At 53.7% G+C, this 27810-nt stretch overlaps 2 protein-coding genes across 3 annotated transcripts in view; one reads left to right on the top strand and one right to left on the bottom strand.

Annotated features, from left to right (window-relative positions):
* Positions 1-1792: 1792 nt before the first annotated feature.
* Positions 1793-10474, top strand: LOC146751262 (histone-lysine N-methyltransferase EHMT2-like). The gene is made up of 6 exons (XM_085535061.1): positions 1793-1922; positions 3778-3863; positions 4739-4817; positions 6194-6369; positions 8672-8900; positions 9026-10474. The coding sequence occupies exons 1-5, from the start codon at positions 1860-1862 to the stop codon at positions 8850-8852; spliced, it is 585 nt and encodes a 194-aa protein (XP_085391187.1). The 5' UTR covers positions 1793-1859; the 3' UTR covers positions 8853-8900; positions 9026-10474.
* A 1686-nt stretch (positions 10475-12160) lies between these two features.
* CFB (complement factor B) overlaps positions 12161-27810 on the bottom strand; it is a 35191-nt gene continuing 19541 nt past the window's right edge. The window contains exons 10-18 of one of the 2 annotated variants that reach the window (XM_085535059.1): positions 26576-26713; positions 24545-24642; positions 22421-22538; positions 19874-20021; positions 17937-18016; positions 16294-16397; positions 15070-15202; positions 13917-13966; positions 12161-12370 (exon numbers count right to left, since the gene is read on the bottom strand). In XM_085535059.1, the coding sequence (XP_085391185.1) occupies positions 12212-12370; positions 13917-13966; positions 15070-15202; positions 16294-16397; positions 17937-18016; positions 19874-20021; positions 22421-22538; positions 24545-24642; positions 26576-26713 (1028 nt within the window). In that variant the 3' untranslated portion in view covers positions 12161-12211. Of the gene's footprint in view, positions 12371-13916; positions 13967-15069; positions 15203-16293; positions 16398-17936; positions 18017-19873; positions 20022-22420; positions 22539-22909; positions 23468-24544; positions 24643-26575; positions 26714-27810 lie in introns of those variants that run through there. The other variant, XM_085535060.1, reaches the window with a different exon arrangement.

Raw genomic sequence — 27810 nt, 5'->3', positions numbered from 1 at the left:
GGGGGGGTCTCCAAACCCCCCTTTTTTATGAATGGGAGCCCTTGGGTGGGTCACAGGGGGTCTCCAAACCCCCCTATTTTATGAATGGGAGCCTTTGTTTGTGTTGGGGGGGGGGGGGTGGTCTGAAAAGCCCCGTTTTTATGAATGGGAGCCCTTGGGTGGGTTGGGGGGGGCTCCAAACCCCCCCTTGTTTGTGAATGGGGGCACCTGGAACCCCATTTTTTGTGAATGGGACCCCATGAAGTCCTGTTTTGTGGAATGGAACCCCTTGAATCCCCATTTTATCAATGGGAACCCCCCAGAACCCCAAGTTTTGTGAATGGGACCCCTTGAATCCCCATTTTATCAATGGGAACCCATCAGAACCCCAGTTTTTTGTCAATGGGACCCTTTGAAACCCCATTTTATGAATGAGACCCCCTCAAAAACCACATTTATGAATGGGAACCCATCAGAACCCCAAGTTTTGTGAATGGGAACCCCTGAATCCCTGTTTTGTGAATGGAGACCCCTCAGAACCCCAGTTTTGTGAATGGAGACCCCCTAAAAACCCCATTTATAAATGGGGACCCCTCAGAACCCCAATTCTTGTGAATGGGAACCCCTCAGAACCCCAAGTTTTGTGAATGGGAACCCCTGAATCCCTGTTTTGTGAATGGAGACCCCCTCAGAACCCCAAGTTTTGTGATCGGGACCTCCTTAAATCCCCATTTTATCAATGGGAACTCGTCAGAACCCCACTTTTTTGTCAATGGGACACTTTGAAGCCCCATTTTATGAATGGGACCCCCTCAAAAACCACATTTATGAATGGGAACCCCTCAGAACCCCAAGTTTTGTGAATGGGACCCCTTCAAAACCACATGCTTATGAATGGGAACCCCTCCAAACCCCAAGTTTTAGTTAATGGGATCCCTTCAATCACCATTTTATGAATGGGACCCCATCAAAAACCACATTTAAGAGTGGGGAACCCCTCAGAACCCCAAGTTTTGTGAATGGGAACCCCCGAATCTCTGTTTTGTGAATGGAGACCCCCTCAAAAACCCCATTTATGAATGGGAACCCCTCAGAACCCCAATTCTTGTGAATGGGAACCCCTCCGAACCCCAAATTTTAGTGAATGGGATCCCTTCAATCACCATTTTATGGATGGGACCCCTCAAAAACCTCATTTATGAATGGGGACACCCCCCGGAACCCCAATTTTTGGTGAATGGGGGTCCCAATCTTTGCCTCCCCCCCCCAATGCCCCCCCCATAATACCCCCCCCCAAATACCCCCCCAATGCCCCCCATAATGCCTTCCCCATTAATACCCCCCACCCAATGCCCCCTGGGGGTCCCAATTTTTGCCCCCCCCCCAATATCCCCCAATACCCCCCTAATACCTCCCATAATACCCCGCCCCCCCCAAATACCCCCCCCATTAATACACCCCCCCTGGGGGTCCCAATTATTGCCCCCCCCCACCAATATCCCCCAATACCCCCCATAATACCCCCCCCATAATACCCCCCACCCCAAATGCCCCCTGGGGGTCCCAATTTTTGACCCCCCCCCCCAATATCCCCCAATGCCCCCCCATAATACCCCCCCCATTAATACCATCCCCCCAATCCCCCCCTCAAATACTCCTCCTTAATACTACCCCCCCAATGCCCCCCCATTAATACCCCCCCCATTAATACCCCCCCATTAATACCCCCCTCAATGCCCCCTGGGGGTCCCAGTTTTTGCCCCCCCCCCCCAATATCCCCCCAATACCCCCCTAATCCCCCCCCCCCTTTTACTCCCCCCCTCCAGGACGGGCGGCTGCTGCAGGAGTTCAATAAGATCGAGCCCCCCCCTCATCTTCGAATGCAACCAGGCCTGCACGTGTTGGCGCAGCTGCAAGAACCGCGTGGTGCAGAGCGGCATCAAGTCAGCCAAAATCGCCCTTTTTTGACCCAAAACCCAAATCCCCCTTTAGGGTCCATTTAGGGACCCCTAAATCCCCCAGTCTCCACTTAGAGACCCCAAATCCCCCTTTAGGGTCCATTTAGGGACCCCAAATCCCCTACCCAGGACCCCTCAAATCCCCCTATCTCAACTCAAATCCCCTTTAAGGTCCATTTAGGGACCCCATTCTCCCCTTAAGGACCCCAAATACCCCTTTAGGGTCCATTTAGGACCCCTAAATCCCCCAGTCTCCACTTAGAGACCCCAAATCCCCTTTAGGGTCCATTTAGAAACCCCAATTCCCCCCCAGGGACCCCAAATCCCATTTAGGGTTCATTTAGGGACCCCAGTCTCTCCTTAAGAGCCCCAAATTCCCTTTAGGGTCCATTTAGGGACCCCAAATTCCCCCCATTCTCCCTTTAGGGATCCCAAATCCCCCTTTAAGATCCATTTAGGGACCCCAGTCTCCCATCATAGACCCCAAATCCCCCTTTAGGTTCCATTTAGGGACCCCAAATCCCATTTAGGGTTCATTTAGGGACCCCAGTCTCTCCTTAAGGACCCCAAATCCCCCTTTAGGGTCCATTTAGGGACCCCAGTCCTCCCCCAGTCTCCACTTAGAGACCCCAAATCCCCCTTTAGGGTCCATTTAGGGACCCCTAAATCCCCAGTCTCCACTTAGAGACCCCAAATCCCCCTTTAGGGTCCATTTAAGAACCCCAAATCCCCCCCCAGAGACCCCCTAAGTCCCCCAGTCTACCCTTAAGGACCCCAAATCCCCCTTTAGGGTCCATTTAGGACCCCTAAATCCCCCAGTCTCCCCTTAAGGACCCCAAATCCCCCTTTAAGATCCATTTAGGGACCTCAGTCTCCCCTTAAGAACCCCAAATCCCCTTTAGGGTCCATTTAGGGACCCCAGTCCTCCCCCAGTCTCCACTTAGAGACCCCAAATCCCCCTTTAGGGTCCATTTAGGGACCCCGAATTCCCCCCAAGGACCCCAAATCCCATTTAGGGTTCATTTAGGGACCCCAGTCTCTCCTTAAGAACCCCAAATTCCCTTTAGGTTCCATTTAGGGACCCCAAATCCCCCCCCAGAGACCCCCAAAATCCCCCAGTCTCCCCTTAAGGACCCAATCCCCCTTTAGGGTCCATTTAGGGACCCCAAACTCCCCCCAGGACCCCCTCAAATCCCCCTATCTCAACTCAAATCCCCTTTAAGGTCCATTTAGGGACCCCAAATACCCCCCAGGACCCCTCAAATCCCCCAATCTCCCCTCAGACTCTTTAAGGTCCATTTAGGGACCCCAAATCCCCCCCCAGGGACCCTCTAAGTCCCCCAGTCTCCCCTCAAGGACCCCAAATCCCCCCCCCCCCCCCAAACCCAAATCCCCTTTTACCCCCCAGGACCCCCTGATTTCCCCCTATACCCCCTCAAGGACCCCAAATCCCCCCCCCCCAAACCCAAATCCCCCCTTTTACCCCCCCAGGACCCCTTTATTTCCCCCCCATACCCCCTTAGGGACCCCAAATTCCCCCTTTAACCCCCCAGGACCCTTTATTTCCCCCCCATACCCCCTCAAGGACCCCAAATCCCCCCCCCCCAAACCCAAATCCCCCTTTAACCCCCCCAGGACCCTTTATTTCCCCCCTGTGCCCCCTTAGGGACCCCAAATCCCCCCCCCAAACCCAAATCCCCCCTTTTACCCCCCCATGCCCCCTTAGGGACCCCAAATTCCCCCTTTAACCCCCCCAGGACCCCCTTATTTCCCCCCTGTGCCACCTCAAGGACCCCAAATCCCCCCCCCAAACCCAAATCCCCCCTTTCCCCCCCCCCAGGGTCCGGCTGCAGCTGTACAGGACGGCCAAAATGGGGTGGGGGGTGCGGGCTCTGCAGGCCATCCCCCTGGGACCTTCATCTGCGAGTGAGTGGGGGGTCCTGGGGGGGAGTTGAGGGTCCTGGGTGGGATATGGGGGGTGTATGGGGGGGAATATAGGGGATATGGGGGGATTTGGGGGTCCTGGAGGGGGCAAAGGGGGGGATATGGGGGGATTTGGGGGTCCTATGGGGGGAAATGGGAGGAATTGGGGGGGAATATTGGGGATATGGGGGGATTTGGGGGTCCTGGGGGGGATATGTGGGGTATATGGGGGGGAATATAGGGGATATGGGGGGAGTTGGGGGTCCTGGGGGGGATATGGGGGGTGTATGGGGGGGAATATAGGGGATATGGGGGATTTGGGGGTCCTGGGGGGGGGAGTTGGGGGTCCTGGGGGGGATATGGGGGTCCTGGGGGGGATATGTGGGGATATGGGGGGTATATGGGGGGAATATAGGGGATTTGGGGGTCCTGGGGGGGGGTGTGGGGGGGAATATAGGGGATATGGGGGGATTTGGGGGTCCTGGTGGGGATATGTGGGGTATATGGGGGGGAATATAGGGGATATGGGGGATTTGGGGGTCCTGGGGGGGGGAGTTGGGGGTCCTGGGGGGGATATGGGGGTCCTGGGGGGGATATGTGGGGTATATGGGGGGAATATAGGGGGGAATATAGGGGATATGGGGGGATTTGGGGGTCCTGGGGGGGATATGTGGGGTATATGGGGGGAACATAGGGGGGAATATAGGGGATATGGGGGGATTTGGGGGTCCTGGGGGGGGATATGGGGTATAATGGGGGGATTTGGGGGGGATATGGGGTGTATATGGGGGGATTTGGGGAGGGGGGGGGATATGGGGGGATTTGGGGGTCTCTGTATGAGATTTTGGGCTGAATTTGGGGGGTTTTGGGGTCCTCAGGTACGTGGGGGAGCTGATTTCTGATGCTGAGGCCGACGTCCGTGAGGACGATTCGTATTTGTTTGACCTGGACAACAAGGTGCCGTTATGTGCCCCATTAATAACCCCATAACCCCCCATATAACCCCATAGAACCCCATATAACCCCATAGAACCCCATATAACCCCATACAACCCCATATAACCCCATATCCCTCCATATCCCCCCATATAATCCCATATAACCCCATATAACCCCATATAACCCCCATATAACCCCATATCCCCCCATATAACCCCATATCCCCCCATATAACCCCATATAACCCCATATAACCCCATATCGCCCCATATAACCCCATATAACCCCATATAACCCAATATCCCCCCATATAACCCCATATCCCCCCCATACAACCCCATATCCCCCCATATAACCCTATATCCCCCCATATAACCCCATATAACCCCATATAACCCCATATCCCCCCATATCCCCCCCATACAACCCCATATACCCCCATATCCCCCCGTATCCCCCCATATAACCCCATATCCCCCCCATATCCCACCATATAACCCCATATCCCCCCATATAACCCCATATAACCCCATATCCCCCCATATAACCCCATATAACCCCATATAACCCCATATACCCCCATATAACCCCATATAACCCCATATCCCCCCATATAACCCCATATAACCCCATATAACCCCATATACCCCCATATAACCCCATATAACCCCATATCCCCCCATATAACCCCATATAACCCCATATAACCCCATATCCCCCCCATATAACCCCATATCCCCCCATATAACCCCATATAACCCCATATCCCCCCCATATAACCCCATATCCCCCCATATAACCCCATATAACCCCATATCCACCCCATATCCCCCCATACAACCCCATATCCCCCCATATCCCTCCATATAACCCCATATCCCCCCATATCCCCCCATATAACCCCATATCCCCCCATATAACCTCATATAACCCCCATATCCCCCCATACAACCCTATATAACCCCATATAACCCCCATACAACCCCATATCCCCCCATATACCCCCATATCCCCCCATACAACCCCATATCCCCCCATATAACCCCATATAACCCCATATCCCCCCATATAACCCCATATCCAGCCCATATCCAGCCCATATCCCTCCGTATCCCCCCATATAACCCCATATAACCCCCATATCCCCCCATATAACCTCATATCCCCCCATATAACCCCATATCCCCCCATATAACCTCATATAACCCCATATAACCCCCATACAACCCTATATAACCCCATATAACCCCCATACAACCCCATATCCCCCCATATACCCCCATATCCCCCCATATAATCCCATATCCACCCCATATCCCCCCCATCTCCCCCCATATATCCCCATATACCCCCTTAATCAATAACCCCCCATTACTCCCTACCGCCCCCTACAGGACGGCGAGGTGTACTGCATCGACGCCCGTTATTACGGCAACGTGAGCCGGTTCATCAACCACCTTTGTGACCCCAACATCATCCCGGTCAGGGTGTTCATGCTGCACCAGGACCTGAGGTTCCCCCGTATCGCCTTCTTCAGCAGCAGACACATACGGCCTGGGGAGGAGCTGGGGTGAGGAGGGGGATATATGGGGTTATATGGGGGGATATGGGGGAGATATGGGGTTATATGGGGGGATATGGGGTCATTAAGGGGGTATATGGGGGATATATGGGGGGATATGGGGTTATATGGGGGAGATATGGGGTTATATGGGGGGATATGGGGTTATATGGGGGTTATACGGGGGAGATATGGGGTTATATGGGGGGATATGGGGTTATATGGGGGTTATATGGGGGAGATATGGGGTTATATGGGGGGATATGGGGTTATATGGGGGAGATATGGAGATATATGGGGGGAGATATGGGGTTATATGGGGGGATAGGGGTTATATGGGGCAATATGGGGGGATATGGGGGTTATATGGGGGGATATGGGGTTATATGGAGCTGGGGTGAGGGGGTTATGGGGTGATATGGGGGGATATGGGGTTATATGGGGGGATATGGGGTTATATGGAGTCATTAAGGGGAGATATAGGGGGATATGGGGGGATATGAAGGGGTATATAGGGGAGATATGGGGTTATAAGGGGGGATATGGGGTTATATGGGGGGATATAGGGGAGATATGGGGTTATATGGGGGATATAGGGGAGATATGGGGTTATATGGGGGGATATAGGGGGGATATGGGGTCATTAAGGGGGTATATGGGGGATATAAGGGGGTATATGGGGGTTACATGGGGTTATAAGGGGGGATATGGGGTTATATGGGGGTTTTATGGGGTTATAAGGGGGGATATGGGGTCATTAAGGGGGTATATGGGGGATATAAGGGGGTATATGGGGGTTACATGGGGTTATAAGGGGGGATATGGGGTCATTAAGGGGGTATATGGGGGATATATGGGGGGATATGGGGTTATATGGGGGGATATGGGGAGATATGGGGTTATATGGGGGGAATATGGGGGGATATAGGGGGATATGGGGTTATATGGGGGGAATATGGGGGGATATAGGGGGATATGGGGTCATTAAGGGGGGATATGGGGTTATATAGGGGTCATTAAGGGGAGATATAGGGGGATATGGGGGGATATGAAGGGGTATATAGGGGAGATATGGGGTTATATGGGGGGATATAGGGAGGATATGGGGTCATTAAGGGGGTATATGGGGGATATATGGGGGGATATGGGGTTATATGGGGGTTATATGGGAGGTATATGGGGATATATGGGGGGATATGGGGGTATAGGAAGGATATGGGGTTATATGGGGAGATATGGGGGGAATATGGGGGAGATATGGGGTTATATGGGGGGATATAGGGGGGTATGAGGGGATATAAGGGGGTATATGGGGGTTATATGGGGTTCTAAGGGGGGATATGGGGATATATGGGGGGATATGGGGTTATGGGGGGATATGGGGTCATTAAGGGGCGATATAGGGGGATATGGGGGGATATGAAGGGGTATATGGGGGTTATATGGGGGGATATGTGGATATATGGGGAGATATGGGGTTATATGGGGGGATATGCGGGGATATAGGGAGATATGAGAGGGATATAGGGTTATATGGAGGAGATATGGGGGGATATGGGGTCGTATGGGGGGATATGGGGTCATTAAGGGGGGATAAAGGGGTTATAAGGGGGATATATGGGGGTTATATGGGGTTATAAGGGGAGATATGGGGTTATATGGGGGGAATATGGGGGGATATAAGGAGATATGGGGTTATATGGGGTTATATGGGGTTATATGGGGAGATATGGGGTTATATGGGGAGATATGGGGTTATATGGGGTTATATGGGGTTATATGGGGAGATATGGGGTTATATGGGGTTATATGGGGTTATATGGGGTTACATGGGGTTACATGGGGTTACATGGGGTTATATGGGGTTATATGGGGTTATATGGGGTTACATGGGGTTACATGGGGTTATATGGGGTTATATGGGGTATATGGGGTTATATGGGGTTATATGGGGTATATGGGGTTATATGGGGTATATGGGGTTATATGGGGTTATATGGGGGGATATGGGGTTATATGGGGGGATATGGGGTTATATGGGGGTTATATGGGGTTATATGGGGTTATATGGGGGGATATGGGGTTATATGGGGGGATATGGGGTTATATGGGGTTATATGGGGTTATATGGGGGGAATATGGGGTTATATGGGGTTATATGGGGTTATATGGGGTTATATGGGGTTATATGGGGTTATATGGGGTTACATGGGGTTATATGGGGTGGATATGTTTTCCGGTCCCTCCCTAACTTCCGGTCCGTCCCTTCTTAATTTCCATTTCCGGTGTGTAATTTCCGGTTCCGGGTCAGGTTTGATTACGGTGACCGTTTCTGGGACATCAAGTCCAAGTACTTCCCGTGTCAATGCGGCTCCGAGAAATGCAAACATGGCGCCGACGCCGCCGCACCGGAAGTAGGCCGCGATGGGGGGCGGGGCCGGAACGAGAACCCGGATGTAATGCCGCCACTGATGGCGCTGCCGCCGCCATGACAGTGTCACCATAGGGAGTAATAGGGATCCCATAGAGATACATAGGGATACATAGGGACCCCATAGGGATACATAGGGACCCCATAGGGACCCATAGGGACCCCATAGGGATACCTGGGGACCCCATAGAGACCCATAGGGACCCCATAGGGATACATAGGGATACATAGGGACCCCATAGAGACCTATAGGGACACATAGGGGTACATAGGGACCCCATAGAGACCTATAGAGACCCCATAAAGACTCATAGGGACACATAGGGATACATAGGGACCCCATAGAGATACATAGGGACCCCATAGAGATACATAGGGACCCCATAGGGATACCTGGGGACCCCATAGGGACACATAGGGACCCCATAGGGATACATGGGGACCCCATAGAGACACATAGGGACCCCATAGAGATACATAGAGACCCCATAGAAACCCCATAGGGACACATAGGGATACATAGGGACCCCATAGGGATACCTGGGGACCCCATAGAGACACATAGGGACCCCATAGGGATACATAGAGACCCCATAGGGACACATAGGGATACATAGGGACCCCATAGGGATACATGGGGACCCCATAGAGACATATAGGGACCCCATAGGGATACATAGAGAGACATAGGGACCCCATAAAGACCCCATAGGGACACATCGGGATACATAGGGACCCCATAGAGACCCATAGGGACCCCATAGGGACACATAGGGACCCCATAAAGACCCCATAGGGACACATAGGGACCCCATAGAGATACATAGGGATCCATAGAGATACATAGGGACACATAGAGACCCCATAGGGACCCCATAGGGATACATAGGGACACATAGGGAGACATAGGGACCCCCATAGAGACCCCATAAAGACTCATAGGGACCCCATAGGGACACACAGAGAGACATAGGGACCCATAGAGACCCATAGAGACACATAGGGACACACTGAGACCCCATAGGGACCCATAGGGATACATAGGGACACATAGGGACCCTATAGAGATACATAGAGACACATAGGGACACATAGGGATACATAGAGACACATAGGGATACATAGAGACCCCATAGAGACTCATAGGGACCCCATAAAGACCCCATAGGGACACATAGGGATACATAGGGACCCCATAGAGACACATAGGGACACATAGGGATACATAGAGAGACATAGGGACCCATAGGGACACATAGAGACACATAGGGACACATAGAGACCCATAGCAAACCCATTGTGCCCCATAGCCTCCCATTGTGCCCCATGGACCCTCATTGTGCCCCATAGAGACCCACGTTCTGCCCCTATGGCCCCCCATTCTGCCCAATAGAGACCCCCATTGTGCCCCATAGCGACCCCATAGTACTCCATTCTGCCCCATAGCCCCCCATTGTGCCCCATAGCGACCCATAGAGACACATGTTCTGCCCCATAGCCCCCCATTGTGCCCCATAGCGACCCATAGAGACACACGTTCTGCCCCATAGCCCCCCATTGTGCCCCATAACCCCCATAGCGTCCCCCATAGTGCCCCATAGCCCCCCTATAGTGCCCCATATCCCCCCCCCCCCCATTATCGAACAGTGCCAATAAAGAGCTGGAAATGGGATTGAACACCAAGTTTATTGCAATCGATCACATCCTCCATCTTTATTAGGGTCTCAGACCCCCCCCCCCACTTATTCTGCCCCCCCCCCCTCACATTGGACCCCCATTAACCCCCCCCCCCCCCCATATTGGACCCCCATTGGATCCCTATGGCAGGACCCCCCCCCATTGAACCCCCATTAACCCCCCTCCCAATGGAATCCTATGGCAGGAAGCCCCCATTAACCCCCCTATTAACACCCCCCCCCCAATGGACCCCCATTAAACCAGCCCCCCACAATAGGACCCCCATTAACCCCCCCCCCCCCCATATTGGACCCCCATTGGATCCCTATGGCAGGACCCCCCCCATTGGACCCCCATTAACCCCCTCCCAATGGAATCCTATGGCAGGAAGCCCCCATTAACCCCCCTATTAAACCCCCGCCCCCCAGTGGACCCCCATTAAACCAGCCCCCCCCCAATAGGACCCCCATTAATCCCCCCCCAATGCAACCCTATGGCAGGACCCCCCCATTAATTCCCCCCCCCCCATTGGACCCCCATTAATCCCCCCCCAACCAATAGGACCCCCATTAATCCCCCCCCCCAATGGACCCCCATTAACCCCCCCCAATGCAACCCTATGGCAGGACCCCCCCATTAATTCCCTCCCCCCATTGAACCTCCATTAACCACCCCCCCAATGTAATCCTATGGCAGGACCCCCCCATTGACCCCCCATTAACTGACCTCCCCACCCCCCATTGGACCCCCATTGGCTCCCTATGGCAGGCCCCCCCCATTGTCCCCCCATTTCCCCCCCCCCCCCATTGTCTCCCTATGGCAGGACCCCCCCATTGTCCCCCCATATTCCCCCCCCCCCCCATTGTCTCCCTATGGCAGGAACCCCATATCTTCATCCTTGAGGACCCCCCCATTAACCCCCCCCTCCCCATTGGACCCCCACTAACCCCCCTATTAAACCCCCCCCCGAACATTGGACCCCCATTAACCCCCCCACCAATGTCATCCTATGGCAGGAACCCCCATTAACCACCCCACCCCATTGGACCCCCATTAATCCCTGCCCCATTGGACCCCCAATTAACCCCCCCCCCTCCATTGGACCCCCATTACCCCCCCCATTGGACCCCTCAATTAACCCCACCCCCATTAAAGCCCCCCCCCATTGGACCCCCATTAACTCCCCCACTAACCCCCCCCTCAATTGGACCCCCATTGGACCCCCACTAATCCACCCCCCCCCATTGTCCCCCCATATTCCCCCCCCCCATTGTCTCCCTATGGCAGGACCCCCCCATTGTCCCCCCATTTCCCCCCCCCCCATTGTCTCCCTATGGCAGGACCCCCCCCATTGTCCCCCCATTCCCCCCCCCCCATTGTCCCCCCATTTCCCCCCCCCCCCACTGTCTCCCTATGGCAGGAACCCCCATTAACCCCCCCCCCACCCCATTGGACCCCCATTAACCCCCCCCCCATTGTCCCCCCATATTCCCCCCCCCCATTGTCTCCCTATGGCAGGAACCCCATATCTTCATCCTTGAGGACCCCCCCATTAACACCCCCCCCCCATTAGACCCCAATTAACCCCCTCCCCTCCCCATTGGACCCCCACTGGACCCTCATTAACCCCCATTGGCTCCCTATGGCAGGACCCCCCCATTGTCTCCCCATTCCCCCCCCCCCATTGTCCCCCCATATTCCCCCCCCCCCCCATTGTCTCCCTATGGCAGGAACCCCATATCTTCATCCTTGAGGACCCCCCCGAGCCACGGCAGCACCTCCATGAGGTTGATGTGAAAATCCCGGGCGTGGGGGGGGGATAAAACACGCCCCCCCCCCCCCACCGGAACCGACCCCCCCACGGCGACAAACGTCCTCCACGCCCCAACTGATCACCCCGACCTGAGGGAGGCAACGTGGGGGGTCTCAGTGATGTCACAATGGGGCAATGTGGGTGGTCTCAGCGATGTCGTAATGGGGCACAATGGGGCAATGGGGAGGGCATTGTGACGTCACAATGGGGCAATGTGGGGGGGTCTCCGTGATGTCACAATGGGGCAACGTGGGTGGTCTCAGTGACGTCACAATAAGGCAATGTGGGTGGTCTCAGCGACGTCATAATGGGGCAAAATGGGGCAATGGGGGAGGGCATTGTGACGTCACAATGTGGCAACGTGGGTGGTCCCAGTGATGTCATAATGAAGCAATGTGGGTGGTCCCAGTGACATCATAATGGGGCAATGTGGGGGGGTCTCAGTGACGTCATAATGGAGCACAATGGGGCAACGTGTGTGGTCTCTGTGATGTTATAATGGGGCAATGTGGGTGGTCTCAGTGACATCACAATGGGAGGGGAGGGGGCGGGGCAATGCGGAGGGCGTTGTGACGTCACAATGGGGCAACATGGGTGGTCCCAGTGACGTCATAATGAAGCAACGTGGGTGGTCCCAGTGACGTCACAATGGGGCAATGTGCGGGGGTCTCAGTGATGTCATAATGGGGCAACATGGGCTGTCTCAGTGACGTCATAATGAAGCAACTTGGGTGGTCCCAGTGACGTTATAATGGGGCAATGTGGGTGGTCCTAGTGACGTCACAGTGGGGCAATGTGCGGGGGTCTCAGTGACGTCATAATGGGGCAACATGGGTGGTCCCAGTGACGTCATAATGAAGCAACGTGGGTGGTCCCAGTGACGTCATAATGAAGCAACGTGGGTGGTCCCAGTGACGTTATAATGGGGCAATGTGGGGGGGTCTCAGTGACGTCATAATGGAGCACAATGGGGCAACGTGGGTGGTCTCAGTGACGTCACAATGGGGGCAACGTGGGTGGCCTCAGTGACGTCACAATGGGAGGGGGGGGGCGGGACAATGGGGAGGGCATTGTGACGTCACAATGGGGCAACATGGGTGGTCTCAGTGACGTCACAATGAAGCAATGTGGGTGGTCCCAGTGACGTTACAATGGGGCAACGTGGGTGGTCTCAGTGACGTCACAATGGGGCAATGTGGGGGGGTCTCGGTGACGTCACAATGGGGCAACGTGGGTGGTCCCAGTGACGTTATAATGGGGCAACGTGGGTGGTCTCAGTGACGTCACAATGGGGCAACGTGGGTGGTCCCAGTGACGTCACAATGGGGCGACATGAGGGGTCTCAGTGATGTCATAATGGGGCAACGTGGGTGGTCTCTGTGACGTCACAATGGGGCGACATGGGTGGTCTCAGTGACGTCACAATGGGGGCAATGTGGGGGGTCTCAGTGACGTCACAATGGGGCAACGTGGCACCCAGTCCATCCCAGTGCTCCCAGTGCCCCCCCCATCCCCTCCCAGTCCATCCCAGTGCCCCATAACCCCCTCCCAGTGCCCCCCATCCCCTCCCAGTGCCCCATAACCCCATCCCAGTGCCCCCCATCCCCTCCCAGTTACCCCCAGTTGCCCCCAGACCTGGAAGTATCGTTTCCCTCTGGTGACGATGACGGGACCACCGGAGTCACCTGGGGGGGGGAACTGGTCACTACTGGTCCATACAGCCCCATACAGCCCCATAGACTCCCATAGATCCCCATAGACCCCCATAGACCCCATATAACCCCATAGAGCCCCATACAGCCCCATACAGCTCTATACTTGTCCATACTGATCTGTACTGGTCCATAGAGCCCCATACAGCCCTATACAGCCCTATACTGCCCCATAGACCCCCATAGATCCCCATAGATCCCTATAGACCCCATATAACCCTATAGACCCCCATAGATCCCTATAGACCCCATATAACCCTATAGACCCCCATAGATCCCTATAGACCCCATATAACCCTATAGACCCCCATAAACCCCCATAGATCCCTATAGACCCCATATAACCCTATAGACCCCCATAAACCCCCATAGATCCCTATAGACCCCATATAACCCTATAGACCCCCATAGATCCCCATACAGCCCTATACTGATCCATAGAGCCCCATACTGCCCCATAGAGCCCCATAGACCCCCCATAGATCCCCATACAGCCCCATACAGCCCTATACTGATCCATACAGCCCCATAGAGCCCCATACAGCCCTATACTGCCCCATAGACCCCCATATAACCCCATAGCCCCCCCTACCTTTACAGGCGTTACTATCGATGCTGGGCTCTGTCCCCCCCGAGCAGAGGAACCTGTTGGGTCTATACAGCCCCATAGACCCCCATAGACCCCCATAGATCCCCATAGACGCCCATAGAGCCCCATATATCCCCATAGCCCCCTGTACCTTTACATGCATTACTATCGACGCTGGGCTCTGTCCCCCCCGAGCAGAGGAACCTGTTGGGTCTATACAGCCCCATAGATCCCCATACAGCCCTATACTGATCCATACAGCCCCATAGACCCCCATAGATCCCCATAGACCCCCATACAGCCCCATAGACCCCCATAGACCCCATAGACCCCCATAGATCCCCATAGACCCCCATAGACCCCATAGATCCCCATAGATCCCCATACAGCCCCATACAGCCCCATACAGCCCCATACAGCCCCATAGAGCCCTATACTGCCCCACAGAGCCCCATAGAGCCCCATATAACCCCATAGCCCCCCCTACCTTTACATGCATTACTATCGACGCTGGGCTCGGTTCCCCCCGAGCAGAGGAACCTGTTGGTGACGACGTGGTTCAGCTCCGTCACGTTCTCGTACGGACGAGCACGGAGAGCGTCACGCTCACAGGAAGGGCGCTGTGGGGTCAAAGGGCACGGGGTCAGGGGTCATCAGAGGTCAAGGGTCATGGGGTCAGCAAGGGGTCATGGGGTCACTGGGGTCATAGGGTCAGCAAGGGGTCATGGGGTCAGCATGGGGTCATGGGGTCAGCAAGGGGTCATGGGGTCAGTATGGGGTCATGGGGTCAGCATGGGGTCATGGGGTCAGTATGGGGTCATGGGGTCAGCATGGGGTCATGGGGTCAGCAAGGGGTCATGGGGTCAGCATGGGGTCATGGGGTCAGCAAGGGGTCAGGGGGTCATGGGGTCAGCAAGGGGTCATGAGGTCAGCATGGGGTCATGGGGTCAGCATGGGGTCATGGGGTCACCAAGGGGTCATGGGGTCAGTATGGGGTCATGGGGTCAGCATGGGGTCATGGGGTCAGCATGGGGTCATATGGTCAGCAAGGGGTCATGGGGTCAGTTTGGGGTCATGGGGTCAGAATGGGGTCATGGGGTCAGCATGGGGTCATGGGGTCAGGGGGTCAGTTTGGGGTCACCAAGGGGTCATGGGGTCAGTAAGGGGTCATGAGGTCAGCATGGGGTCATGGGGTCAGTTTGGGGTCACCAAGGGGTCATGGGGTCAGTATGGGGTCATGGGGTCAGTTTGGGGTCATGGGGTCATGGGGTCATGAGGTCAGTGAAGGGTAATGGGGTCATGGGTCACGGGGTCAAGGGTCACAAGGTCAGCAAGGGGTCAGGGGGTTATGGGGTCAGTTTGGGGCCATGGGGTCAGCAAGGGTTCATGGGGTTAGCAAGGGGTCATAGGGTCAGTTTGGGGTCATGAGGTCAGGGGTCATGGGGTCAGCATGGGGTCATGGGGTCAGCATGGGGTCATGGGGTCAGCATGGGGTCATGGGGTCAGTATGGGGTCATGGGGTCAGTATGGGGTCATGAGGTCAGTTTGGGGTCATGGGGTCAGCAAGGGGTCATGGGGTCAGGGGGTTATGGGGTCAGCATGGGGTCATGGGGTCAGTATGGGGTCATGGGGTCAGCAAGGGGTCACGGGGTCAGGGGGTCAATAAGGGGTCACGGGGTCAGGGGTCACAGGGTCAGGGGTGAAAGGTCACCATGTCGCCGTGTCGCAGCAGGATGTTGTAGCGCTGCAGCCCCTCGTGGCCGCGATCGGACACAAAGAACGACGGGATGTTGGATGGGGGCAGCAGGAGACGGCCTGGGGTCACGGGGGGTCACGGGGTCACGTGGGGTCATGGGGTCATGGGGTCATATGGGGTCACGAGGTCATATGGGGTCATGGGGTCATATGGGGTCATGGGGTTATATGGGGGGATATGGGGTTATATGGAGTTATATGGGGTTATATGGAGTTATATGGGGTTATATGGGGTCTTTATTGGGGTTATATGGGGTTATATGGGGGTTATATGGGGTTATATGGGGTTATATGGGGGTTATATGGGGTTATATGGGGGGGTTATATGGGGTTATATGGGGGTTATATGGGGTTATATGGGGGGGTTATATGGGGTTATATGGGGTTATATGGGGTCATGGGGGTCACATGGGGTCATGGGGCTCATGGGGTCATATCGGGTTATATGGGGTCATGGGGGGCTATGGGGGGTCATGGGGTCATGTGGGGTCATATGGGGTTATATGGGGGGATATGGGGGAATATAGGGGGACATGGGGGGCTATAGGGGGGGATATGTGGTTATAAGGGGGTTATATAGGGTTATATGGGGGGATATGGGGTTATATGGGGTCTTTATTGGGGTCATGGGGTCACATGGGGTCACAGGGTCATATGGGGTCATGTGGGGTTATATGGGGTCATGGGGTCATGTGGGGTCATATGGGGTCATGGGGGCATGGGGTCATGTAGGGTCAAGGGGGGTCAAGGGGGGTCATGGGGTCATATGGGGTCATGGGGGGTCATGGGGGGTCACAAGGGGTCATGGGGGTTCATGGGGTTATATGGGGGTATATGGGGTTATATGGGGTTATATGGGGGTATATGGGGTTATATGGGGTTATATGGGGGTATATGGGGTTATATGGGGTTATATGGGGTATATGGGGTTATATGGGGTTATATGGGGGTATATGGGGTTATATGGGGTTATATGGGGGTATATGGGGTTATATGGGGTTATATGGGGGTATATGGGGTTATATGGGGTTATATGGGGGTATATGGGGTTATATGGGGTTATATGGGGTTATATGGGGTATATGGGGTTATATGGGGTTATATGGGGGTTATATGGGGTTATATGGGGGTTATATGGTGTTCTATGGGGTTCCATGGGGGGATATGGAGTTCCATGGGGTTCTATGGGGTGGATTTGGGTTCTATGGGGGGATATGAGGGGGATATGGGGTTCTATGGGGTCTATTTGGGGTTCTATGGGGGGATATGAGGGTGATTTGGGGTTCTATGGGGCAGGGAGTTGTGGGGCTCACGGTGGGTTCTATGGGGTGGATTTGGGTTCTATGGGGTTCTATGAGGTTCTATGGGGGGATATGGGGGTGATATGGGGTTCTATGGGGTTCCATGGGGGGATATGGGGTTCTATGGGGTTCTATGGGGCTCTATGGGGGGATATGAGGGTTCTATGGGGTTCTATGGGGTTCTATGGGGCTCTATGGGGTTCTATGGGGTTCTATGGGGCTCTATGGGGTTCCATGGGGTTCTATGGGGGGATATGAGGGTTCCATGGGGTTCTATGGGGCAGGATGTGGGGCTCACGGTGCTCGCTGCAGGTGCTGAGATTCGGTGGCAGCCGCAGAGCGCGGGAGGCAACTTCAGTGCAGGGCAGACACAGCGGGCTATGGGGCACAGACCCATAGAGATACATTGGGACCCACAGAGATCCCATAGAGACACATAGAGACCCCATAAGGACCCATAGAGACCCACAGAGACCCATAGAGACCCATAGGGAGCCATAAGGACCAAGAGAGACACCTGAAGGACCCATAGAGACCCCATAGAGACCCCATAGGGACCCATAGAGACCCCAAAGAGACCCATAAGGACCCACAGGGACCCCATAGAGACCCATAAGGACCCATAGAGACCCCATAGAGACCCCATAAGGACCCACAGAGACCCAATAAGGACCCATAGAGACCCCAAAGAGACCCCATAAGGACCCATTTTGACCCCATAAGGACCCATAGAGACCCATAGAGACCCCATAAGGACCCATAGAGACCCCATAAGGACTCAGAGAGACACAGATAGACCCCATAGAGACCCACAGAGACCCCATAAGGACCCATTTTAACCCCATAAGGACCCATTTTAACCCAATAAGGACCCATAGAGACCCCATAAGGACCCATAGAGACCCCATAAGGACCCATAGGGACCCCATAACCCCCTATGGTCTCAGAGACCCCATAGAAACCCCTTAAGGACCCATAGAGACCCCTTAACTCCTGATAGAGACCCATAGTGCCCCATATAGACCCATAGAGACCCCATAAGGACCCATAGATACCCCCTATGGTCCCATAGAGACCCATAGAGACCCCATAACTCCTGATAGAGACCCATAGGGCCCCATAGAGACCCATAGGGACCCACAGAGACCCAATAAGGACCCATAGAGACCCATAGAGACCCATAGGGACCCATAAGGACCCATAGAGACCCCATATCACCCCATAGAGACCCATAGAGACCCCATATCACCCCATAAGAGACCCATCCCATAATAGCCCCGTACCGTATGGTGTCAGAGAGCTGTAGGGGCTCCTGGAGCTGCACCAAGGCCACCCATAGGGACCCATAGGGACCCCATATTGCCCCATAGAGACCCCATAAGGACCCATAGAGAAACTGTAAGGACCCATAGAGACCCCATAGGGCCCCATATCGCCCCATAGAGACCCCATAAGGACCCATAGAGAGCCCATAGAAACCTAGAGAGACCCATAAGGACCCATAGGGACCTCGTAACCCCCTATGGTCCCATACAGACCCCATACAGACCCCCTAAGGACCCATAGAGACCCCATAGGGTCCCATAGAGACCCCATAACTACTGATAGAGACCCATAAGGCCCCATAGATACCCATAGATACCCCATAAACACCCATAGGGACCCCACAGGGCCCCATAGAGACCCCATATCGCCCCATAGAAACCCTATAAGGACTCATATCGCCCCATAGAGACCCATAGGGACCCTATAACCCCCCCATCCCATAATAGCCCCGTACCGTATGGTGTCAGAGAGCTGTAGGGGCTCCTGGAGCTGCACCAAGGCCACCCATAGGGACCCATAGAGACCCACAGGGACCCCATATTGCCCCATAGAGACCCTATAATCCCCCCATCCCATAATAGCCCCGTACCGTATGGTGTCAGAGAGCCCCTACCGTATGTAGGGGCTCCTGGAGCTGCACCAAGGCCACCCATAGGGACCCATAGAGACCCCATATCGCCCCATAGAGACCCCATAAGGACCCATAGAGACCCCATAACCCCCTATGGTCCCATAGAGACTTCATAGAAACCCCTTAAGGACCCATAGAGACCCATAGAGACCCCATAAGGACCCACAGAGACCCGTTAACTCCTGATAGAGACCCATAGGGCCCCATATAGACCCATAGGGACCCCATATTGCCCCATAGAGACCCTATAACCCCCCCATCCCATAATAGCCCCGTACCGTATGGTGTCAGAGAGCTGTAGGGGCTCCTGGAGCTGCACCAAGGCCACGTCATAGTCATAGAACTCGGGGACCCCCCGGTCCTTCCTGCCCCCCAAGTCGTATTGGGGGTGGATGTGAAGCTCCGCAGCACGGCGCTCCTGGGAGCCTGGGGGGGTATGGATCCTATATGGACCCTAAATGGACCCTATATGGACCTAAATGGACCTAAATGGGCCCTATATGGATCCTATATGGACCCTATATGGACCTAAATGGGCCCTATATGGATCCTATATGGACCTAAATGGACCCTATATGGACCTAAATGGACCTAAATGGGCCCTATATGGATCCTATATGGACCCTATATGGACCTAAATGGGCCCTATATGGATCCTATATGGACCTAAATGGACCCTATATGGACCTAAATGGGCCCTATATGGACCCTATATGGACCTAAATGGACCTAAATGGGCCCTATATGGACCCTATATGGACCTAAATGGACCTATATGGGCCTAAATGGGCCCTATATGGACCTAAATGGACCCTATATGGACCCTAAATGGACCCTATATGGATCCTATATGGACCTAAATGGACCTAAATGGGCCTAAATGGACCCTATATGGATCCTATATGGACCTAAATGGACCCTATATGGACCTAAATGGGCCCTATATGGACCCTATATGGACCTAAATGGGCCCAAAATGGACCCAAAATGACCCAAAATGGACCCAAAATGGCCCTAAATTGACCCTAAATGGCCCTAAATGGACCCAAAATGGCCCTATATGGACCTAAATGGACCTAAATGGACCCTATATGGACCTAAATGGGCCCTATATGGATCCTATATGGACCTAAATGGACCTAAATGGGCCTAAATGGGCCCTATATGGACCCTATATGGACCTAAATGGGCCCTATATGGACCTAAATGGACCCTATATGGACCTAAATGGGCCCTATATGGACCTAAATGGGCCCTATATGGACCCTATATGGACCTAAATGGACCCTATATGGACCTAAATGGGCCCTATATGGACCTAAATGGACCTAAATGGGTCCAAAATGGCCCTAAATGGACCCTATATGGATCCTATATGGACCTAAATGGGCCCTATATGGACCCTATATGGACCAAAATGGGCCCTATATGGACCTAAATGGACCCAAATGGACCCTATATGGACCTAAATGGGCCCTATATGGACCCTATATGGACCTAAATGGACCCTATATGGACCTAAATGGACCCTATATGGACCCTATATGGACCTAAATGGGCCCTATATGGACCCTAAATGGACCCTATATGGACCCTATATGGACCTAAATGGACCTAAATGGGCCTAAATGGGTCCAAAATGGCCCTAAATGGACCCTATATGGACCTAAATGGGCCCTATATGGACCCTATATGGACCTAAATGGGCCCTATATGGACCTAAATGGACCTAAATGGGCCTAAATGGGTCCAAAATGGCCCTAAATGGACCCTATATGGATCCTATATGGACCTAAATGGACCCTATATGGACCTAAATGGACCCTATATGGACCTAAATGGGCCCTATATGGACCTAAATGGACCCTATATGGACCTAAATGGGCCCTATATGGACCCTATATGGACCTAAATGGACCTAAATGGACCTAAATGGGTCCAAAATGGCCCTAAATGGACCCTATATGGATCCTATATGGACCTAAATGGACCCTATATGGACCTAAATGGGCCCTATATGGACCCTATATGGACCTAAATGGGCCCAAAATGGACCCAAAATGACCCAAAATGGCCCTAAATTGACCCTAAATTGCCCTAAATGGACCCAAAATGGCCCTATATGGACCTAAATGGACCTAAATGGACCCTATATGGACCTAAATGGGCCCTATATGGATCCTGTATGGACCTAAATGGACCTTAATGGGCCTAAATGGGCCCTATATGGACCCTATATGGACCTAAATGGGCCCAAAATGGACCTAAATGGACCCAAATGGACCCCATTAACCCCTTAATTATCCCCCCTTATTAATTAATCCCCCAAATTAATTAATGACCCCTAATTAACAACTCCTAATTAATAACCCCCCATTAACTACCAACCATTAATTACCCCATTAACAACCCATTAAAACCCTTAATTAACCCCCCTTATTAATTAACCCCCCGTTAATTAACTAATTAACCACCCCTTATTAATTAACCCCCAATTAACAACCCTTAATTAATAACCCCCTATTAATTACCCCCCCATTAAGAAACCCCCATTCATTACCCCCCCATTCATTAATCCCCCATTAATTACCCCATTAAGCCCCTAACTGACCCCCTTATTAATTAACACCCCTTGTAATTAATTAATGAACCCTAATTAATGACTCCTAATTAATAACCCCCATTAATTACCCCCAATTAACCCACTAAATAACCACCCCCTCCACAATATCCCCCCCCCTATCAGTTAGCCCCACCCCCCGCCTTATTAATCAACCCCCCCATTAATTAATTACCCCATTAATTAATTAATTACTGTTAATTACCTACGCTGACGGTGACCCATTCCGGTCTGTCCTCACCCCGGAAGCAATGAGCCGCCGTCAGCACGAAGTAACGGGACACAACGGACACGGCGCAGTGCTCACGGCCCAGCTCGGGTCTCTGCCCCATAGAACCCCATAGAAACCCCATAGAATCCCATAGAATCCCATATAAACCCCATAGAGACCCATAGGGACACATAGGGACCCATAGGGACCCATAGGGACCCATAGAATCCCACAGAACCCCATAGAGACCTAAAGAGACCCATATAATCCCATAGAACCCCATAGATCACAGCTGGACACGGCACAGTGCTCACGGCCCAGCTCGGGTCTCTGCCCCATAGAACCCCATAGAAACCCCATAGAAACACATAGGGACCCATAGGGACACATAGGGACCCATAGAATCCCATATAACCCCATAGGATCCCATATAAATCCCATATAACCCCATAGAACCACATAGAACCCCATAGATCACAGCTGGACACGGCGCAGTGCTCACGGCCCAGCTCGGGTCTCTGCCCCATAGAACCCCATAGAGACCCATATAAACCCCATAGAGACCCATAGGGACACATAGAGACCCATAGGGACCCATAGGGACCCATAGAATCCCATAGAACCCCATAGATCACAGCTGGACACGGCGCAGTGCTCACGGCCCAGCTCGGGTCTCTGCCCCATAGAACCCCATAGAAACCCCATAGAGACCCATAGGGACCCATAGGGACCCATAGAATCCCATATAACCCCATAGAATCCCATAGAGACCCATATAACCCCATAGAATCCCATAGAACCCCATAGATCACAGCTGGACACGGCGCAGTGCTCACGGCCCAGCTCCGGTCTCTGCCCCATAGAACCCCATAGAAACCCCATAGAGACCCATATAAACCCCATAGAGACCCATAGAGACCCATAGGGACACATAGGGACCCATAGAATCCCATATAAATCCCATAGAGACCCATAGGGACCCATAGAACCCCATAGATCACAGCTGGACACAGCGCAGTGCTCACGGCCCAGCTCGGGTCTCTGCCCCATAGAACCCCATAGAAACCCCATAGAGACCCATATAAACCCCATAGAGACCCATAGGGACCCATAGAGACCCATAGGGACCCATAGAGACCCATAGGGACCCATAGAATCCCATATAAATCCCATAGAGACCCATAGGGACCCATAGAACCCCATAGATCACAGCTGGACACGGCGCAGTGCTCACGGCCCAGCTCCGGTCTCTGCCCCATAGAACCCCATAGAAACCCCATAGAATCCCATAGAGACCCATAGGGACCCATAGAGACCCATAGGGACCCATAGAGACCCATAGGGACCCATAGAATCCCATATAAATCCCATAGAGACCCATAGGGACCCATAGAACCCCATAGATCACAGCTGGACACGGCGCAGTGCTCACGGCCCAGCTCGGGTCTCTGCCCCATAGAACCCCATAGAAACCCCATAGAGACCCATATAAACCCCATAGAGACCCATAGGGACCCATAGAGACCCATAGGGACCCATAGGGACCCATAGAATCCCATATAAATCCCATAGAGACCCATAGGGACCCATAGAACCCCATAGATCACAGCTGGACACGGCGCAGTGCTCACGGCCCAGCTCGGGTCTCTGCCCCATAGAACCCCATAGAAACCCCATAGAAACACATAGAGACCCATATAACCCCATATAACCCCATATATCCCCTATATAACCCCATATCCCCCCATATAATCCCATATAACCCCATATAACCCCATATCACCCCATATATCCCCTATATAACCCCATATCCCCCTATATAACCCCATATATCCCCATATAACCCCATATCCCCCCATATAACCCCATATAACCCCATATATCCCCTATAGAATCCCCTATATAACCCCATATCACCCCATATATCCCCTATATAACCCCATATAACCCCATATCACCCCATATAACCCCATATAACCCCATATCCCCCCATATAACCCCATATAACCCCATATAACCCCATATAACCCCATATATCCCCTATATATCCCCTATATAACCCCATATAACCCCATATCACCCCATATACCCCCTATATAACCCTATATCACCCCATACCGTGACGCTGACGCTGCCCCCCCACGGGTTCCTCTGTCGCTGGGTGGCGCTTTTCCCCTCGTGGGCGATCCCACAAAGACCCGCGGCCGCACCTTCATCTATAGGGACATATAGGGACACATAGGGACATATATGGACCCCATAGAGACCCATAGGGACACATAGGGACCCCATAGGGACACATAGGGACACATAGAGACCCCATAGAGACCCATTGGGACACATAGGGACCCCATAGGGACACATAGGGACACATAGAGACCCCATAGAGACCCATAGGGACCCATAGAGACCCATAGGGACCCATAGGGACACATAGAGACCCATAGGAACCCATAGGGACATATAGGGACATATAGGGACCCCATAGGGACCCATAGAGACCCATAGGGACATATAGGGACACATAGGGACATATAGGGACATATAGGGATCCCATAGGGACACATAGGGACATATAGGGACCCCATAGGGACATATAGGGACATACAGGGACCCCATAGGGACATATAGGGACATATAGGGACATACAGGGACCCATAGGGACACATAGGGACCCATAGGGACACATAGGGACCCATAGAGACCCATAGGGACCCATAGAGACCCATAGAGACTCATAGGGACCCACAGAGATACACAGAGACCCATAGGGACCCATAGGGACCCCATAGAGACCCATAGGGACCCATAGAGACCCATAGGGACCCATAGGGACCCACAGGGACCCATAGAGACCCCATAGAGACCCATAGAGACCCATAGAGACCCCACAGAGACCCATAGGGACCCATAGAGACCCATAGGGACCCATAGGGACACATAGAGACCCATAGAGACCCATAGGGACCCATAGAGACCCATAGAGACCCATAGTGACCCACAGAGACACATAGGGACCCATAGAGACCCATAGGGACCCATAGAGATACACAGAGACCCATAGGGACCCATAGGGACCCATAGAGACCCATAGAGACCCATAGGGACACATAGAGACCCATAGAGACACATAGGGACACATAGAGACCCCATAGAGACCCATAGGGACCCATAGAGACCCCATAGAGACCCATAGGGACCCATAGGGACCCATAGAGACCCATAGGGACCCATAGGGACCCATAGAGACCCATAGGGACCCATAGGGACCCATAGAGACCCATAGAGACCCATAGGGACCCATAGAGACCCATAGGGACCCATAGAGACTCATAGGGACCCATAGAGATACACAGAGACCCATAGGGACCCATAGGGACCCATAGAGACCCCATAGAGACCCATAGAGACCCATAGAGACCCATAGAGACCCCATAGAGACACTTAGAGACCCATAGGGACCCATAGGGACCCATAGAGACCCCATAGAGGCCCATAGAGACCCATAGAGACCCATAGGGACCCATAGGGACACATAGAGACCCATAGGGACACATAGAGACCCCATAGAGACCCATAGGGACCCATAGAGACCCATAGGGACCCATAGGGACCCCATAGAGACCCATAGGGACCCATAGGGACCCATAGAGACCCATAGGGACCCATAGGGACCCCATAGAGACCCATAGGGACCCATAGGGACCCATAGAGACCCATAGAGACCCATAGGGACCCATAGAGACCCATAGAGACCCATAGGGACCCATAGAGAGCCATAGGGACCCATAGAGACCCATAGAGAGCCATAGGGACACATAGAGACCCATAGAGACCCATAGGGACACATAGAGACCCATAGGGACCCATAGGGACACATAGAGACCCATAGAGACCCATAGAGACCCATAGGGACCCATAGAGACCCATAGGGACCCATAGAGACCCATAGAGACCCATAGAGACCCATAGAGACCCATAGTTCGGGACCCATTTTGGGGCTGATTTGGGTCATTTCAGAGCCGATTTTTGGGGCTTTTTTGGGGCATTTTGGGTCCAATTTTCGGGCTGATTTTCGGGCCGATTTTTGGGCTGAATTATGTCGATTTCAGGCCATATTTTTGGGTTAAAAAGAGCCATTTTTGGGACCTATCATGGCGTGGAAGGCGCTGTGCAGGTCGTCCAGCTCCTTCAATATCCACACGTGTTTCTCGCCGTCCTTGTGAGACGCCATCGAGTTCAGCACCGCGTGGTCGGACAGCTCCCCCACCCCGAACACGTAGATGTCTGAATGGAGGGGGGGGGGGCGGTTTGAGACCCCTCCCCAAATTAAAGGGACCACCCCCTATTTAAAGGGACACCCCCCAAATTAAAGGGACCCCCCCTATACATGAGACCCCCCCCCAATTTAAAGGGACCCCCCCGAATTTAACGGACCCCCCCCATATAAAAGACCCCCCCCCAATTCAAAGGGACCCCCCCCAATTTAAAGGGACCACCCCCAATTTAAAGGGACCCCCAATATAAAAGACCCCCCCCAATTTAAAGGGACCCCCCCATATAAGAGACCCCCACCCCAATTAAAAGGAACCCCCATATATAAAAGACCCCCCCCCAATTTAAAGGGACCCCCCCCCAATTTAAAGGACCACCCCTAAATAAGAGACCCCCACCCCCAATTTAAAGGACCCCCCCCCCACGAGGACCCCCCCCAAAACCCCCCCAGACCCTTTAAACACCCCCAAACCCCCCCAGGACCCCCCCAGACCCCATTTAGACCCCCAGAACTTCCCCCAAGCCCCCCCCAACCCCCCCCCCAAGACCCCCCCATAGCCCACCTAGGACCCCCCCAGGACCCCCCCCAGATCCCTTTAGACCCCCCCAGGACCCCAAACGGCCCCCCAGACCCCATTTAGACCCCCCCAAAGCCCCCCCCCAGTCCCTTTAAACCCCCCCCCATATCCTCCCCAAAGACCCCCCCATAGCCCCCATGGGACCTCCCCAGGACCCCCCCAGACCCATTCAACCCCCCCAGGACCCCCAGACCCCCCCCATATCCCCCCCAAGACCCCCCCAGACCCCATTCAGACCCCCCCAGGACCCCCCCAGATCCCTTTAGACCCCCCCAGGATCCCAAACGCCCCCAGACCCCATTTAGACCCCCCCAACCCCCCCCCCCCAGTCCCTTTAAACCCCCCCCATATCTTCCCCAAAGACCCCCCCCATAGCCCCCATGGGACCCCCCCAGGACCCCCCCAAACCCCATTCAGACCCCCCCCAGGACCCCCCCAGACCCTTTAGACCCCCCCAGGACCCCCAAAACCCCCCCAAGACCCCCCAGGACCCCCCCCCAAATTGCTTTAGACCCCCAAGACCCCCCAAGA

Source organism: Coturnix japonica, unplaced genomic scaffold, assembly GCF_054131305.1.
Source record: "Coturnix japonica strain WE unplaced genomic scaffold, WE-NBRP24 Scf107, whole genome shotgun sequence".
In the NCBI taxonomy this organism is placed as follows: Eukaryota; Metazoa; Chordata; class Aves; order Galliformes; family Phasianidae; genus Coturnix; species Coturnix japonica.
The sequence above is the reverse complement of the archived record's forward strand: the minus strand, read 5'-3'. Positions and strand labels throughout refer to the sequence as shown.